The sequence below is a fragment of the Convolutriloba macropyga genome, chromosome 11 (assembly GCF_964194025.1).
Source record: "Convolutriloba macropyga chromosome 11, txConMacr16.3, whole genome shotgun sequence".
Classification (NCBI taxonomy): Eukaryota; Metazoa; Xenacoelomorpha; order Acoela; family Convolutidae; genus Convolutriloba; species Convolutriloba macropyga.
This window is the reverse complement of record NC_134478.1, coordinates 18,107,526-18,124,157: the sequence shown is the minus strand read 5'-3', so window position 1 is coordinate 18,124,157 and position 16,632 is coordinate 18,107,526. Positions and strand designations below refer to the sequence as shown.

General features: G+C 34.7%; 1 protein-coding gene across 1 annotated transcript in view; it reads left to right on the top strand.

Annotated features, from left to right (window-relative positions):
• Positions 1 to 7,395, top strand: part of LOC142349676 (receptor-type tyrosine-protein phosphatase eta-like) — a 55,494-nt gene extending 48,099 nt beyond the window's left edge. Inside the window, exon 9 of the mRNA XM_075401400.1 lies at positions 7,042 to 7,395. Coding sequence (XP_075257515.1) covers positions 7,042 to 7,349 — 308 coding nt within the window. The 3' untranslated portion in view covers positions 7,350 to 7,395. The remainder of the gene's footprint in view (positions 1 to 7,041) is intronic.
• Positions 7,396 to 16,632: the final 9,237 nt, after the last annotated feature.

Here is a 16,632-nt window from a genome sequence, read left to right as displayed (position 1 = left end):
CTCAGTTTCTCTGCTGGATATTACAGCGCTCCTATTTTTAAAATCAAGAAAATTGTTTGTATTGGGGCTCTGTCGTTTTTCGTAAATTGTTTTCACATCTTTTTCATGACTTTAAGGTTTCAAAACTGGATTAAAATGTTATGCTCAGCGGGCATAATTTTTTATTAGAGGCTTTAAGGTGCTAGGGCCATTTTTGGCCATCTTAAGCAATTATTACAAACTTGGCTTCAGTTTACATACATTTTTAATATTCAGGTTTGTTTTAGGGTTTTTGGCATTTTCAGTTTCAGTTCATTTTTCAGCCATTGCGGAATTGTGTGGTTGGGAATGGTTATTTTAGCAGTGTTGACATACTTTAAATAAAATTTTGTTTGGTTTGAACTTCTAGTTCAAAAAAAAATTGTTTAAAAATGAACAATTTTTGATTTTTTGTTTTTTTTTTGCAGTTTTTGACTGTTTTTCTTATTTTTTGCTTCTCGACTCTACTTTTGATGTGAAATGTTGATTAGGAGCTATTTTCAACTTACAGCTAGAGATGGCCTTTTCTCTTAAATACGTTAGAATTTTTACTATTATCTGCCTCAGCTTCTCTGGTGGATATTACAGAGCTCCTATTTTTATAATCGAGAAAATTGTTTGTATTGCGGCTCTGTTGTTTTTCGTAAATTGTTTTCACATCTTTTTCATGACTTTAAGGTTTCAAAACTGGATAAACATGTAAAGCTCAGCAGGCATAAACTTTTATTAGAGGCTTTAAGGTGCTTAAGGTAATAAACTATTGGAAGGCCGTTATTCAAAGTTAAAAAGAAGACCTTTAAGAGTTTTTGAGGCCAAAAGTACAAACGTTTTGAGTTTTTTTTCATTTTATATAGTACTAAGATATATGCTGACTGTTTCTGATGTTCTATATACTGAAAATTATCCAGCCACCCGCGTCAATAATTACTATGATTTTTCCTTCCTCTTTAACATAACCCCAGTCCACGTGGAGCCGTTTTCAGACATTGTTATATGGCAGAATTCAGACTGTTTTTGGCAAGGTTGGCTTGTTCAATTGAGAAACTTTTAAATTCTTGAGTGTATTGGGTGATGCCATGTCACAATGCTACCTTTCTAACTGATGCTTCGTCTGCATCCTTCCCAGGATGAACGTGGAATGAAAAGAACAACACCTCTTAAGATGATTCCATTTGGGATAGTCTTTGTATCTTTCAGTTGTTCAAATCCTTTCTCCGCTTTTAAACATTGTTTCCAGTTGCCGCTTTTGATTCGTTTCCTTATGTCCGTTAAGAATCTGCTTGTTGCAAGCTCACTTTCTGGTTTCTGCTTAGTCACAAACACGGGGCAGGGTCAAATTTTTTGATTGCGAAGCACACTCAATCGTTGTCGTATTCGTCATCATCAAAATCCATTTCGCTCAAGGCATCTGCGTGGGGTATCCGCTCTCCTGGTGTGTATTTTAAATCAAAGTCTAGACCTATTAACGCTATTGCCAATCTTGGATTTTAATTGATGCTGTCTTTGGGATCTCCTCGTCTGCTGCAAAGGGATGTTTGAGTGATTTGAAGTCCATCTGTAGGCTAAATTGTCTTCCAAGGAAAAATTGCTTCAGTCTGGTCACTGCAAAGTCAATTAACAGTGCTTCACTTTCTATGCTTGAGTAGATTTGATCTGCTGGGGTCAATTTCCTCGAGACATTAAATACTGGAAATCCCTCCTACAAAAACCCAAAAACTGTTTTTTCAGAGGTGTCAGTAGTGTACTTCGGTGCATTTCGGCCGTCTGAAGCAAGTATTACAACTTTGGTTTCAATTTACAGCTATTTTTACTATTATGTTTTCTTTTTAGCTTTTCATTAGTTTCTGTTTTTCGTTCATCTTTTAGCTTTTAGGTTGTTGTGTGGTTGAGAAGGTTTATTTTAGACCTTTTAGCAGACTTTGCATGTGATTCGTTTTGTTTTCAACAAATTTAATTGAAAAAAAGGAGTAAATTGAATCAAATTGAGCAAACTTTTGACTCTTTGTTTGCTTTTAGCAGTTTTTGTTTGTTTTTCCAACTTTTTGCTTCTTGACCTTAAATTTGTAGTAAAGTTGTAGTTAGTAAATCTTAATTCTATTCTTAAATCTAGCGGTGTCTTTCTCTCCAAAAAAACCCAGAATTTTTATTAATTTCCGCCTCAGCTTTTCTCCTGGCTCTTGTAGCACTCCTATTTTTGCAATCCTTGGAATGGATTGTATTGATGCTCTGTTTTTTGTAAAGTAAACATAAACAATTTTTTACAACTTTGAGTTTTTAAGACGGGACAAACAGGTAGAACTTGGTGGCTTCATTACTACAACTTTGGTTTCAATTTTTAATAATTTCTTATGTTTGTTCAGTTTTAGCTTTTGGGGGTAATTGTGTTGTTGAGAATGTTTATTTTAGAAGTCTTAGAAGACTTTAACTAGAATTCGTTTTGCTTTGATTTTCCCAAATTAAACAAATTGTGTAAAACCAAGCAATTTTTAGCCTATTTCTCTGCTTTTCGCAGTTATTGCGTGTTTTTCTGTTTTTTCTTCTCGATCCTAATTTTTTGGTGACTTTTGAATTATTAGTCTATCTTTACCTAAAGCTAGAGATAGTCTTTTTGTGAAATAAACTAGAATATTCATTAATATTAGCGTCAGCTTTTCTGTTGGCTATTATAGCGGTTCTGTTGTTACAATACAAATATGAATTGTTTTGGTGCTCTGTATTTTCTAAAAAAATATTCACCTTTTTAATCAATTTGAGCTTTCAAAACAGGATAAACGGGTAAAACACAGCGGTCCTCAAATTTCATTAGTATTCCTTTAGCAGCTTATAGCGGTAGGCTATTGGGAAGGCTGATATTTGATGTTCAAAGGGCCATTTTTAGGAGTTTTTGAGCCCAAAAGTTGTAATGTTTTGAGTTTCTTTGCCATTTTGTAAGCGTATTACTAAGATGTTATTTAACTGTTTCTGATGCTTTATTTCCTGAAAACTATTCAGTCACCCGAGTCATTAATTACAGTGGTGCTGCCGTAGTCCTCAACATAATCCCAGCCCATGTAGAATCATTCCTTTCGGTTTCTGACCATGATGAGACTGTTTTTCCCAGTCTAGGCCTGTTCAATTGAGAACTATTAAATTTTCTAATAAAAAGTTGAGTGTCTTGGGTAATGTTGTGCCAGAGGCTATCATTCTAACAGATGCCTGAGTTGTATTCTTCCAACAATAAGTGTGGAATGAAAAGAACAACACCTATGAAGATAATTTCATTTTGGTTGGTCAGTGTATCCTCCAGTTGTTTGAATCCTTTTCCGATTTTCACTTTTTTTGGCAATTGCCAATTTTGATTCATTACATTATATTCTTTAAGAGTCTATTTGTTGCAAGGAAAAAATGGGTAAAATGAATAAAATCGAACGAACTTTTGACTTTTTGCCTGTTTTATGCAGTTTTTGCCTGTTTTTCCAATTTTCTGTTTCTCGATTCTAATTTTGTGGGTAAATCTCAATTAGTACTTATTCTTTACCTAAAGCTAGAGATAAACCGAAACAAACCAGAGTTTTTTTAATATGCGCCTCAGCTTTTCTGCTGGCTATTATAGCACTCCTATTTTTACAATCCAAGGAATGGATTGTATTGATGCTCTATTTTTTGTAAGGTAATTTCACACCTTTTTTAATGATTTTGAGCTTTCAATACGGGATAGAGAGGTAAAACTCCGCAGGCATCAATTTTCATTAGGTGCCTTAGCCGCCTTTAGTATTGCTTCGGGTGCTTATAGTGGTAAGCTATTAAGAGTGTAAGGATGTAATTCAAGGCTAAGAGGGCCATATTTGGGAGTTTTTGCCAATTTTTGAGTTTCTTCGTCGTTTTATTTATTATCAAGATACAGTTTAATTGTTTCTGATTTTTTATTTCCAAAAAACTATCCAGCCACTCGGGTTAACATTTAGTGAGATATTGCCTTGGTCCTTACCAATACCCCAATCTATGTGAAGGCGTTCCCAAATCCGGGTTTTTGGCCTTATTGAGACTGTTTGTCCCAGGCTAGGCTTGTTCATTTGAGAATTTTTAACTTTTCTAACAAAATGTTGAGTGTCTTGGTAATGCCCTGCCACGTTGCTATCTTTCTGACTGATGCTTCAGTTGCTTTCTTCGCAGAATGAAAATGGAACTAAAGGAAAAACACCTCTTTAGATGATTCCATTGTGGATGGTCAGTGTATCTTCAAATCGTTTTTCTGGTTCTAAACATGGTTTCCAATTGTCCTTTTGATTCGTTTCTTTATTTCCTGGAAAAGTCTGTTTGTTGTAAGTTAAGTTTTGATTTCTGCTTTATTCATCAAATCAATGAGCAGAGTAGGTTGATTGCGAATTACACTCAATTGTTGTCGGATTGGTCATCATCAAAATTCATTCTGCTCAAAGCATCTGCGTTGGGTATCCACTATCCCGGTGTGTACTTTAACTTAAAGTCTAAACTTATTAGAGCTATTCCCTATCTTGTTATTCTAGCTGATACTGTCTTTGGGATCTCCTCGTTTCGTGCAAATAAAGGGATGTTTGGGTGGTTTTTGGTCTGTGGGTAAGGTAAATCGTCTTGCAAGAGGAAGTGGCTTCATTTTGGTGAATTGGTGAAAAGACAATTGCCAGTGCTTCACGCTCTATACACCTGAAAACCGATAAATTTCCTGTTCGATAAAATTTTAATTTTAATTTCTTTTGCTTTTGTTATTTAAAGCAAAAGTTTGAATGTTGAATAAAAGTGATGGTAAGCAATTTTTTTCTACTCTACATGAGTATTTTTTGGTGCTAACAAACGTTGCAAGCAAAAATGATCGGTGTCAAGCACACTTGATTTATCAAAAAATATGAATCTAGGTTTCTGTTTCGACCACTTTACCACCTTAAGGCATTGTCTCCTTATCGGTGTACTTGAAATGGGCCGCTTTCTGGCTATGCCCTCTTCCCAATAGTCAAGAAAAACAGGCCTTTAAAACTACGTGAAATATTTTGGACTCTCAAAAGCACTAATTTGTCGTGTTACTGAACATCATGTTACGTGTACAAGAACAAGTCTCAAGAATTTTACGGAGAACTTTAAATGCTTTAACAAATGTAGAAGTCGACATTTTTTAGGTTTGTGCAGGCTTCTTACAGTTCTTACTTTTATATGAGAACAACTGATGGCTTAAAAATGTGTGCTTAATTTTGATTTGTTTTATGGCCACTGCAGCTGTCAGATATTGTTGCGGCTTCCCTGGTATACAAAACAAGAATTGTGTAAAGTAGTACCATCAAACACGAAGAAGGTTCAAAACGAAACTAGAACAATGCAAATAGTTGATGTCAGCATTCATGACTTATCATTACTCAAGTCTAATTTCAGCCAGAAAGGAATCTATACAGCATCGATTTTCTTATTAATAGCCGCCCTCATCTTCTCAGCCGGCTATTATAGCGCTCCTGTTTTTTTTTACAATTCAAAGAATTTGAATTGTATTGGGGCGCTGTCTTTTTTTTAAGATCTGTTCACACATTTTCATGATTTTTGAAGTCAAATTGGAGTGGTGATTTTGGTCACGCCGAAACAGGAAGTGGATCGAAAAAGCGAGTGGTTTTGCGGTGTGAATTTTTTTCGCTCTAATTTTAAAGTAGAGTGAGAAAACGGTGTTTGAACAAAAATTCGCTCTCTCGCTAGTGGTTTTTTGTTAACATGTGGCAATTTCACTGTGGTTTTTACTATTTTTTTTCGATTTTTTGGATCGGATTTTTTTCTAAATGGTTTCCCCAATCCATTCATAGTTCATTCCAGGTCTATTTTTTGTTCAGTCAATGAAAGTTCTTTGAATTGTACGTCAGGACTTGTCCTGCTATGTTTTTTTACTTCGTCGAATAAAAAAATGTTTCTCTTTACCACATTTTGCCGCTTTTTCAACATCTTGCGTGATATCTTTTTGACTTCTCTAGGCTAGTTTCTCTCTTCTCTCACTCTGCTAAAAGTGAATTGGAACATCAGTTGCTCAGCAAAGCAATTCAAAATGAACTGAGTCAGTATAAAAAACTGAAGTCAGAAGTAGAAACGGGATAAACCCATAAAGCCCAATTTTAGATGCCCGCTATTTGAACGTCGTTCCTATAAGTCTTAGTTACCATCTCGAATGCTTAATGGTATCGATAGTAGCCCCTGTAGCCTCTCTCTAAGAAACAGAAGTACGTTATGTTCAACTATGAAACGTCATCAAAATAAATCGGACTTAAAAAATGTTTTTGTACAAAAATCTTTTTTTTTCAATATCTTCTGTTCTTTCAATCCCAATGATGCTTATTGGAATCAACGGCGGCTTGTTTCCGGCAATCTGCCGGGTATGTTTTCCGCGGTTTCAAACCTTTTATTTGGGTCAATAACGCTTCCGATTATGACGTCAATTCAATGTTTTTGTACTTTTTAAAGCCGCGATTGTTCAGTAAAAAACCTAATAATTTATAGGGTTAGTTCTTTACTGTTTTGCCTCTGAAAATATTTATGATCTCCCGCAATTTGTTCACTTGAGGAATAGATCGTACGTGATAGCCTATATATAATCTGTGTTAATCATATGGAAGTGAGCGATAGTTTGAGCCCCTGTCTCCGTGAAGTTGTCTGTGAGAGGATGAGCTCTGACTCAGCCATGCTTTCAGTTTGATCAAAGTCTCAACATTCTTGGCAGCAATAATTGTACCATTTCAAAGTTTCAGACGCAAAAGAAGTGGCTATAGTCACTGAACAAAGACAATCATGCTAACAAAATTAGTAATTTGACAATTCGCGAATAATAAAAAAAGCACAGCTATGAACAGGCCACTTTTAATATACTGCAGACCAAAATAATAATTCTGTTCGGCTGGGACTGTGCAGAACCAAAGTTGCTATAAAACGAGGTGTGAGGGCGAGAAACCCGAGGCAATTGTTAAAACAAAAGAGAAAGTCAATAAAATTAACTCTTTTTGGAACTCAAGATAGAACTGTCTAACTGTGGACAACTTGTTTCAGCGCCACCGGAGCCCTATGTAAGGGTGCACTCCTACCACGGCTATTACGAAAACAAAGTTGTGATTGAGTCTGTCTCTTTAACCCCGGGATCGTTTGCTACATTCTCAGCATATCTGAGCCCAGCACCCACAAACACTTCGTATTTGAATATTACCAATGAAGCATTCAACTCAACTGATTGGGAACTGACTAATTTGGATGGAGCAACCGAATACAGTCTGACAGTGAGAATTGAAAAACCTTTCGGTGTCTGTGGAATAACGGAAGCTGACAGTTTGTACAAATCAGTGACCGTCTGCACAGGTTAGCGAAAAATTAATTAGCAGTTTCATGCAGCTCAGAACAAATTGTGCATGGACACTTTCTTTTCTGTGAAAATTTTAAAATTATCATTTTTGTTTAATTGTCCGCGCAACAAATTTACCACGGACCACGTAAATCATCGACCTGGTTCTTATTAATAGCCGCACAGCTATAGTGGGGCTATTTCTGGCCTTCTGTTTAGGTTTTTGACAATCCATGAATTATATTATGTCGAAGCTCTCTATTTTTTTATAGCTGCGAAGCTGTAAGCTGAGCGTAGCTATATTGCGGTGCTCTTGGTTTTTTTTTGTTTCGTCGTCTGACGCTCTTTTTTCGTTTTACATTTGTTCACACAGCAAAGCTGAAAAAGTCAAATTTTCTGAATGACTTCTTCCTCTCACTAACGGCATTTGCGCGCGTGACGTCATTTCTCACTCGCTTTAGCGATAATTTTTTAGGTTATTTGCGTGATTAGATTTTGATCATACGTGACTTGCCTCACTCAATAAAATGACTTTTGCACTTTAAAACTTAAGTTTAATTTGAATTTGTTTAAGGTCAAAGGAACTCATATGTGCTGTAAAGGTCCCCAATAAGAGGCTTCTGTGGAATGAATTTTAACAACCGTTATTGATTTATCGCTGAATGTTTTTTAGCCTAGTTTTTTGAGCGGCGTCGATTTATTTTTCAATTTAGATCTGTATCTGTTTCTATCTCTATTATATGGCACGCAGGTCTATTCTTTCGCAGCTATTCCGGCAATCTGCCGGCTATGTTTTACAATTCAAAGAGTTATGGCGATCTTTTATTAATCGGACCAGTTATTTTGAAACAGGATGTAAAAGTCAAGGCTTGACGTTCAAAAATGATGATTTTTTGTTTGTTTTTGAACAAAAATGGAGAGCGTAGAGTGTTTTTGTTCATACCAGCTTTCGAAAGAGAGCTAGAAAAAAATGTGTCAAAAGTTTTTCGCTGAGGGAGCTAATTATTGTGATCACGTGAGGCATTTTCGAAGCGGTTTTTAAATTTTTACTTAACTTTTTATTGTGAAGAGGTTCTTCTGAACCATAATAACAAGTAACTGTATTTTTTGACCATCTCAACCATATATTAAAATTTTATATGGAAGCCTGATCTTTTTTTGTGATTTCGCTTTTTTAACGGATTTTGTGCTTCTCTTTAATTGCTCTCAAACGAAGTTTGTGGCAATTATGCTAGAGCTGTCGATTTGTTTTTCTCCGATTTTTTATCTGACCCATTTGATTTTTCGTCCTCAAAATCGGGATAAACAGGTGGTCTCCAGCGGGCATTAAGTGCTCTTAGAGCTTTTCTGCTCACTAGTCTCCATTAAATTCACAAAAACTGTTTTTGAGACTTATTCTTTTGGTGTGAAGAGCGGTTCTTAGAAGTTGACCCCCACCCCACACCACCCCCCCCCCCCCCCATCACCCCTCCCACCCGCTGCCGTCTCCTCGTGCCTATTCAATTAAACTAAAGCTAGCCTCTCTAACTCTTGTTGATGCCGCACTTCAGCGGCTGTTATGTGGCGTGGTATCACCGTCTATTACCCTAACCTCACGCCCCTTCAATCAAGCTAAATCTAAAACAAAGTCAACCACTCGCCGGTCATTTGAGAGCAATTTACCCAACGTTAGTCGTTTATGTTTATGTTTTCAATGTCAGAAAATGTTTTTTAATGTTCTTTTTTTTATTGTCAATGAAATTTATGTTGGTGCCGAGTTTTATTTCTGTCCTGTTTTGTTATTTAGTATCAATTAAAGTTGGTTTTAATAAAATGAAATACGCTAAATTTGAACAACTTGTTTGCTTAAATTTTAGTTTTTGAAGTTTTTATTTAATTTTTTTTACAGCCTTTCAGAACTTTTTGATGTGTTCAACTAGTTATATAGGGTTAATGGTATGATCATTTTCGATAGCCGCTTTCAATTGCTCGGCCGACTTTCATACCGCTCCTATTTTTTTTGCCGTGAAAAATATTTTTGCTTTGCCTTAGTTCGCAGCTTGTTCAACATTTCGAGTGAACTCTTTTTGACATCTCTGGGCTAGTTTCACTCCTTTGTGATTCTGCTAAAAGTGTTTTTAGACAGCATTACTCATCAAAACAATCAAAAATGCATAGAATTAAATCTGAAGTAGAAGAGGGAGAAACCCATAAAGCTCAGTTTTAATTGCGCTCAGTTTTAATTGCGCATTTTGTTCGTAGGTATTATCTCAGATGCTTATTGGTATTGATAATAGCCCATGTAGCTTCTCTCTCTACGAAGCGGGAGTATGTTTAGCTCCAAAATGACATCAAAATAGTTCACATTTTCATTTTTTTGTACAAAAATTATTTTATTCTATTCTTTCAACCCCAACTTTTGTAATGGGAATCAACGTGGCTATTTTCCGGCAATCTGTCGGTTTTTTTTACAAAGTGAAATAATTAATCAAATGATTATTCAAATCCGCATTTTTTTGTTGATTTTACTTCCTGCTCATATTAAGTGTTCTTCAGAGCATTTGGGTGTCGTTTGGGTGCTAACTGAATTAGGAAGAGTTGTTTTTCAAAATGTGTTGAGAACCGTTTTTGAGACTTTTTATATTTTCAATGAACACTATTAAAGTTTTAACAGTTTTTTTTAGATTTCATGCTTTAACTCCTTCCTGTTTTCTCACTTTTCCTCATTTTCTGAGACATATTGCTGATTATGTTACAGTTAACTATTGTAAATTATGTTGATAATTTGTTTACTCAGTCTTTCGCTTCAAATTGAGTCTTATAATGAAACTAGTCTTTTTTATCAGTTAGTGATTGAGTAGGGTTTATGTCAAATTTCATTTCCAGTTGATTCCGGAGACTTCCAATTATTTTCTTTTACTCTGTTTTCACTTTTTTGACCTTCTCTTTTCAATGAGAAGTCACACTGTAGATGTGAATTTCAATGTGCTTTTTAACGTGAATTGAGAGCATGGTGTTTAAACACATTTTCGGTGTTTCTGAGCGTTTTCTTTTTCAGTGCGGGCAACTTGAGTAATTTTTCACTGTTTTCTTTTCCTTTTTCTGTCTTTCTATTTCTAAATATCGCAACTGATGTTAAAAAATTCGAGTTTTAGTTACATGTCTCAATGATTTTGATGCTACTTATTTTCAATGATATTCGTTAAAAAAGACTATTCTTCCAGATGTTGTTTGCGTTGTCCTTTTACTTTTTCTGCTGTAGTTTTCTACAAAAGTTGGTTTTTGCTGTCTAAAATCCCCTTGTTTGAAACTTTTTGATTCTGACGTAGTTAGTTATACTAACTCCGATAACACTCTGTTTTTTTTCTAAAGGATAAGAAATTTTTTTGTTGTGCTTTGTTAATAGCAGCCCATCATCTTCTCAGCCGGCTATTACAGCCCTCCTATTTTTTTACTTCGTTGAACTTTTTTTCGCTTAACCCATTTTGCCGCTTTTTCGACATTTTGCTTGAAATCTTTTTGACTTTTCTAGGCTAGTTTCTCTCTTCTCTCATTCTGCTCAAAGTCCTTTTAAACTTTTAAACAGCAGCTGCTCAGCAGAGCAATTCAAAATGAAGATATTCAGTATAAAAAAAACCAAAGTCAAAATTAGAATCGGGATAAACCCATAAAGCCCATTTTTAGATGCCTGGTACTTGAACTTTGTTCTCATAAGTTTTAGTTACTATCTATAATGCTTATTGATATTGATAATAGACCCTGTAGCCTCTCACTAAGAGACAGGAATATGTTCAATTACGAAATGACATCAAAATAAATCGCACTTAAAAATGTTTTTGTACAAAAATCAATTTTTGTTGATATTTTTTTTCTTTCAATCCCAATAGAGTTATTGTAATCAACGGCGGCTATTTTCCGGCAATCTGCCGGGTATGTTTTACTTTTGTGGACGTTTTTGCGTTCCATTTTTTGGTTCGTTTGCTTGTTTTTTTGTTACAAGAGACTAATTTTTCACAAAGGTGGATTTTGTTGTCTTCCGTTGTTTGAATTTTATTTGAGGAGTGGTCATGCTGTCTGTTTTCACACCTTTTTCTTGACTCTGATATTTCAAAATGGGATAAACAGGTATGGCACAGTGAGCATTTAAATTTCGTAGAGGCCAAAAGCTGGTTTTAGTTGCCTTTGAAGTCATAATGGTATTGAAGCTGCTGTTAAGGCCTTTATTAAGAGTTAAAAATCATTTTAGTGCGTTTTAGCGCCTAAAATGGTTCAATTCACTCTTGAGTTGGTGCTTTTCAAAGTATTTTGACATATGTATGTTTAATTTTCATCGCCATTTCATGAGCTATGTTTTTTGGTAGTGCAAACATTAACATGCAAAAATGATGCTAACAAAAAATGATACTAATTTCTGCCTTTTTTGAAAAATTTTGTTATTTTTGGAGTTAATGCGGCCTCAGAATCCAAAGAACCGCCTCTAAGGTGACGAAGGTTGATAAGAGTTTGTTTCACAGCTTTTGTTGACTTTGGAACGGTTTTCAACATTTTGAAATTACGACTTTTAGAACTTTCTTTTAAAATAAGCTTCCAAGTTTTTGAAAACTTTTGCTGTTTTTTGGTTTTTCCCTCGCCGATGGCCAACAATTTCCTCTAAGATTTGTTATTATGTTACTACATAAACGATAGATGCAATGGAAGAGATTTCAAAATTTTAATATCGCAAGTTTTTTTCGGTTTTCTATAAAATTGGAAGTTTTTCACGTTTTCTGTAAATTACAATCAAATTCCGAGTTTACGGGCCAATAAATCTTTTTTACATACTACAGAAGGTTTACTTGACGGATTCCAGAGACAATAAAAATGGTTTTGAACAAATAAATATTGAAAAAATTATAAGTATTGTATTCTCAAGTTCTTTTGTAATTAGTAGCCAACAAAACTTCAAGACTTGTAGATGGATTATTTGTTTTATTAAAATGGATCACATTTGGCCATCAGAATTAAATATTCAAGAGTTTTTTTTGCAATGATTATATTTTTATATTTTTGTGTTGTTCGTTTCACATTTTTAGTTTTCCCAGTTTTTGAGATTTTTCGTCTCTTTGGCTGTTACTGTTCCATATTCTGCTGGTTGGTAGAAATGTTTCAAGTTCTATATTCAATTCTTTGGATTGTTTTTGACGAACTGTGCTTCTTTGTTTTTTATTTTGTCGTAAAGCTTTTGTTACAACCATATTCAGTCATAACCACTTCAAATCTGCTTTTTGTTCATTCGTTCATCCAATTTCAATAAATTGCGTGCTTGACGTCGTTTTTGAATCTTAGTTTTTGAGTTAATTAGCGCTTTTTTCTCTCTGAAATTGACTTTTTTACTTTAATTTAAAGAGAGACAGCAAACATTTGAGAACTTGAAGCAAGAGCCCAACAAAGCTAAAAAATGAGATAGAAAACAGTTTGATTATGTTCAGTGTGATTTCTAAGTCCAAGATGGGTTGAAACAACGGTTCTCAAGTTTTGCTCTAATATTCAAAGCTCCAAGGAAACATAGAAAAAAATACGCATGACTATGTTATCAAAAACGAACTATCTAAGCAATCACGAATGATAATATATATATATATATATATATATATATATAGGCTGGAAAGTAAAACAATGATTCTCCTTTTTTAGCGTTTAACTTAGGGTCTCAAATGGACAATAAAGTATTGATTTTTATAATACGAATCTAACTTTTTTGCAAATTCACTATGCAAATTAACTCAATGCAAATTAACTACACTTTTTGCTGTCAAATATATACGGAAAAGAAGATACGACAACTCCTTGAACAAAGACAAGACGCGTATTATATCTGATGGAAACTGTTGGAACTATTAAAAATTGTATGGAACGAAATTTACGAAGTGCTGCTTGTAAAATAAATATTGAACACAGTGAGCATAATATAAAGTAATTCTGTATACTTCAATACGCCAAACGTCAAAACCTATAATGGAGCTGCCTTCAATAGACGTATATTTGATTTCTACTACAGTTTAATGACAAATTTTGCTCTGATAACATTTTCTAAGAGCTAGAAAAGAATACTTATTTTCTCTGTTTACCTTTAGGGCACGACGATGTGATTTGCTTTTGACAAGTAAATAAAGAGAAAGAGAAAAGGCTTCCAGAGAAAGACTGCAATTTTTACTACGAAGGGGACTACGTAACGTAGTTTTTTCTGCACAACGTTATGTCCAAATTCAATAAAAAATATATCTTTACAGCAAAACCTTTTTGGCAACGTTGCAAACACAGACACACAGAAAAAAAAACAAACAGAAAATAAAAGAAACTGAAGATTGTCTTATGGAAAAACCTTGTAATGTGCTGCGTGAAATCGTAAATCTTACATCAACCATTTGAGGATTTAAAACAATCAATGTTTTGTTATTATAGCTGCGAAGCTGTAAGCTGAGCGTAGCTATATTGCGGTGCTCTTGGTTTTTTTTTTGTTTCGTCGTCTGACGCTCTTTTTTTCGTTTTACATTTGTTCACACAGCAAAGCTGAAAAAGTCAAATTTTCTGAATGACTTCTTCCTCTCACTAACGGCATTTGCGCGCGTGACGTCATTTCTCACTCTCTCTAGCAAAAGTTTTTTGCGTGATTAGATTTTGATCACAAGTGACTTACCTCACTCAATAAAATGACTTTTGCACTTTAAAACTTAAGTTTAATTTGAATTTGTTTAAGGTCAAAGGAACTCATATGTGCAGTAAAGGTCCTTAATAAGAGGCTTCTGCGGAATGAATTTTAACAAGCTTTATTAATTTATCGCTAAATTTTTTTTACCTAGTTTTTTGAGCGGCGTCGATTTTTTTTTTCAATTTAGATCTGTATCTGTTTCTATCTCTATTATATGGCACGCAGGTCTATTCTTTCGCAGCTATTCCGGCAATCTGCCGGCTATGTTTCCACGCCAAAACACAAAAAAATCCTCATTATTTGACGCAACACTGATAGTTGTATAAGACGGTAGTATAAATCTACCACTGAACTTAGAACTTTTTCTAAGAAATCTGTTGCTGGGAAAAGGTCCAAAATTTGCACGCTGCATTTGTTGTCTGTGTACAATTTTCAATTGATTTTGTGAATGAGTAATTTTTGTTACGTCATGCATTAAAAATAGTTTTGTTAAATTGGGAAGTGGAAAAAACTATTCCTCATGAAGCTCTCAAGAAGGATTAGTTCAAGTTTTAATGCATTATTTCCGTTCTCAAAATACCCTGCTTTCTTATCTTTTATTAATGCTTTAAAACGCATAGGGATAACTCCCCTGCTTTTACGCGAGCTAACACTACACGCAATCACCTTCTAAGTCACGTGAGAGAAAGTCTCGCAAAAACAACGCAGCACTGCTCCTCTTTTATTATTTGTACACTTACGAGCAATTGGATATAGTTTGGATAGTGTATGCGTTAATACATGTATTTCGCTTTACATTACCTTAATACATTTAGTTTGCTATGTCTAATCTCAACGTTTTTATTCAGCTGTACTCATTTTTTAGAAAAATTTTGTCTACTACACTCTTTAATAATATATGTAGTCAGCTTTACTTAGTCCTATAATTTTTTCAACCTTTTCTAGTCTTAGTACATGCAGTCATCCATAACCTATCATAAAACAAAGAAAAATATTAACCTCGGAAAAGCCCTATCTTAAAAGGGGTCTTCAACCCCACCCCGCCATCGGTGCTGGGTCGATCAGTTTGGCTGAGTTTTCTGCAATTGAACAGTTTGCGATTTTTTTGTTGTTTGCGTTTAGCGTAAGCTTATTCCCGCAACTATTTTTTCTACAATTTTTGCAATTTTGTGTATTTGACTTTCCTAAATGACCTAATTTGTCAATGGGTTGTTTTTTTTTGACATCTGTTTCGGTTCTTGTTTCGCTTGTTGTGCCAACTAATCTCTTGAATTCTTCGCAAATATAGTTCTTTTCTTATTAGCTAAGCAATTCTGACATTTTGAAATTCACCTAAAACTATTCTTTACGTGTTATTTTCTGAATTATATGTTGTACTTGTTCGTTGATATCCCTTTTTAATTTCTTGCAAGTGCACAAAAGTGAACGGAAATGCTGCACTTTTAAAATTGTTTATTGCTTGAACGATGTTTGTTTTCCCTAATTATTACTGTTCATTCTGATTTCCATCTGTTCAGATTCTGTTTTCATTCAGAAGGATGTGTCCGTGGAAGCCTAGCTGTGTTTTCATGTTTTTTTTTTTGGGGGGGGGACTCCAAGAGTAATATCTTTTTTTGCTGTTTCACAAAGATTGGCGTTATGTTTACCATACTAGTTATATTGGTTTATTTCTGATTCTCTCTTGAATCGCTGTCTAAGATCAGCTGTTGAAACGTCTTTTAAAAACAATTGAATTGGATATCAGGCAATTGAAAAATTATGCTTTTTATTTAAATTTGAGTTATCTTTATTCTATTAGAGTTTACATTTTTCGGTACAGTCTAAGCCTGCTTCGGATCTCGTTATATTTCGGTGTCTATGTCACCATCAATATCGGCCGACTGTGACACCATTGAGTTTTGCTTGCTTTTAAGATCTCTAGCAAATTTTGCTTCTTTTTGAATGATAAATTTAATTTTTGATACAAAGGGAAAAAAAGAATCCTGGTTCCTTTTTGAAAATTAAATATATCAGTAGTAAGTAAATACTGTCTCAAGAGAGGGGGGGTTATCCTACGATACTTAAACATGGGATAATAGGGGGTTATCCTAGACGGAAAGGGATTAAGGTGATTAGGCGGCCTTGAAACTCATTTTTCCGCCATGACAACCCAAGCGACGGTTGATTTGAAAGCTATTCACGAAATTTACAAGGAATTGAAAAAGGATTATTTTCAATACGGTGAAAGGTTTCTTTATTTCTTGGCAACATGTCAGTACTTGGATCCTGATCTTGATTTGGATATTGCGATGAAAATGAGACCCTATGGTTGACTGATTGGTATTGATAATTCGTCTCTGGACAAGTATTTCAAGTCTTACAAAATTTTGAGGTTGCATGCTATACTTCACGACGCTTCAGGTTTTGTCTTTGAATATAGTGAAAAAGGGCCGGGCTATTCGTATGTCCTACCGTGTCCAGCGACAAACGAGTATCTTGGTCACGTGACAGGACTTGCCTTCTGTCTATATGTAAAGACTTTTAAAAGCAATTTATTCAGTTTCCTGGAATGTTGAAATCAAGACCAGTTGTTCTTGATTTTGAAGGCTTTCGACATAAAGTCTGGTTTTATTATCAAAGAACTAGCTGTTTCGACAGA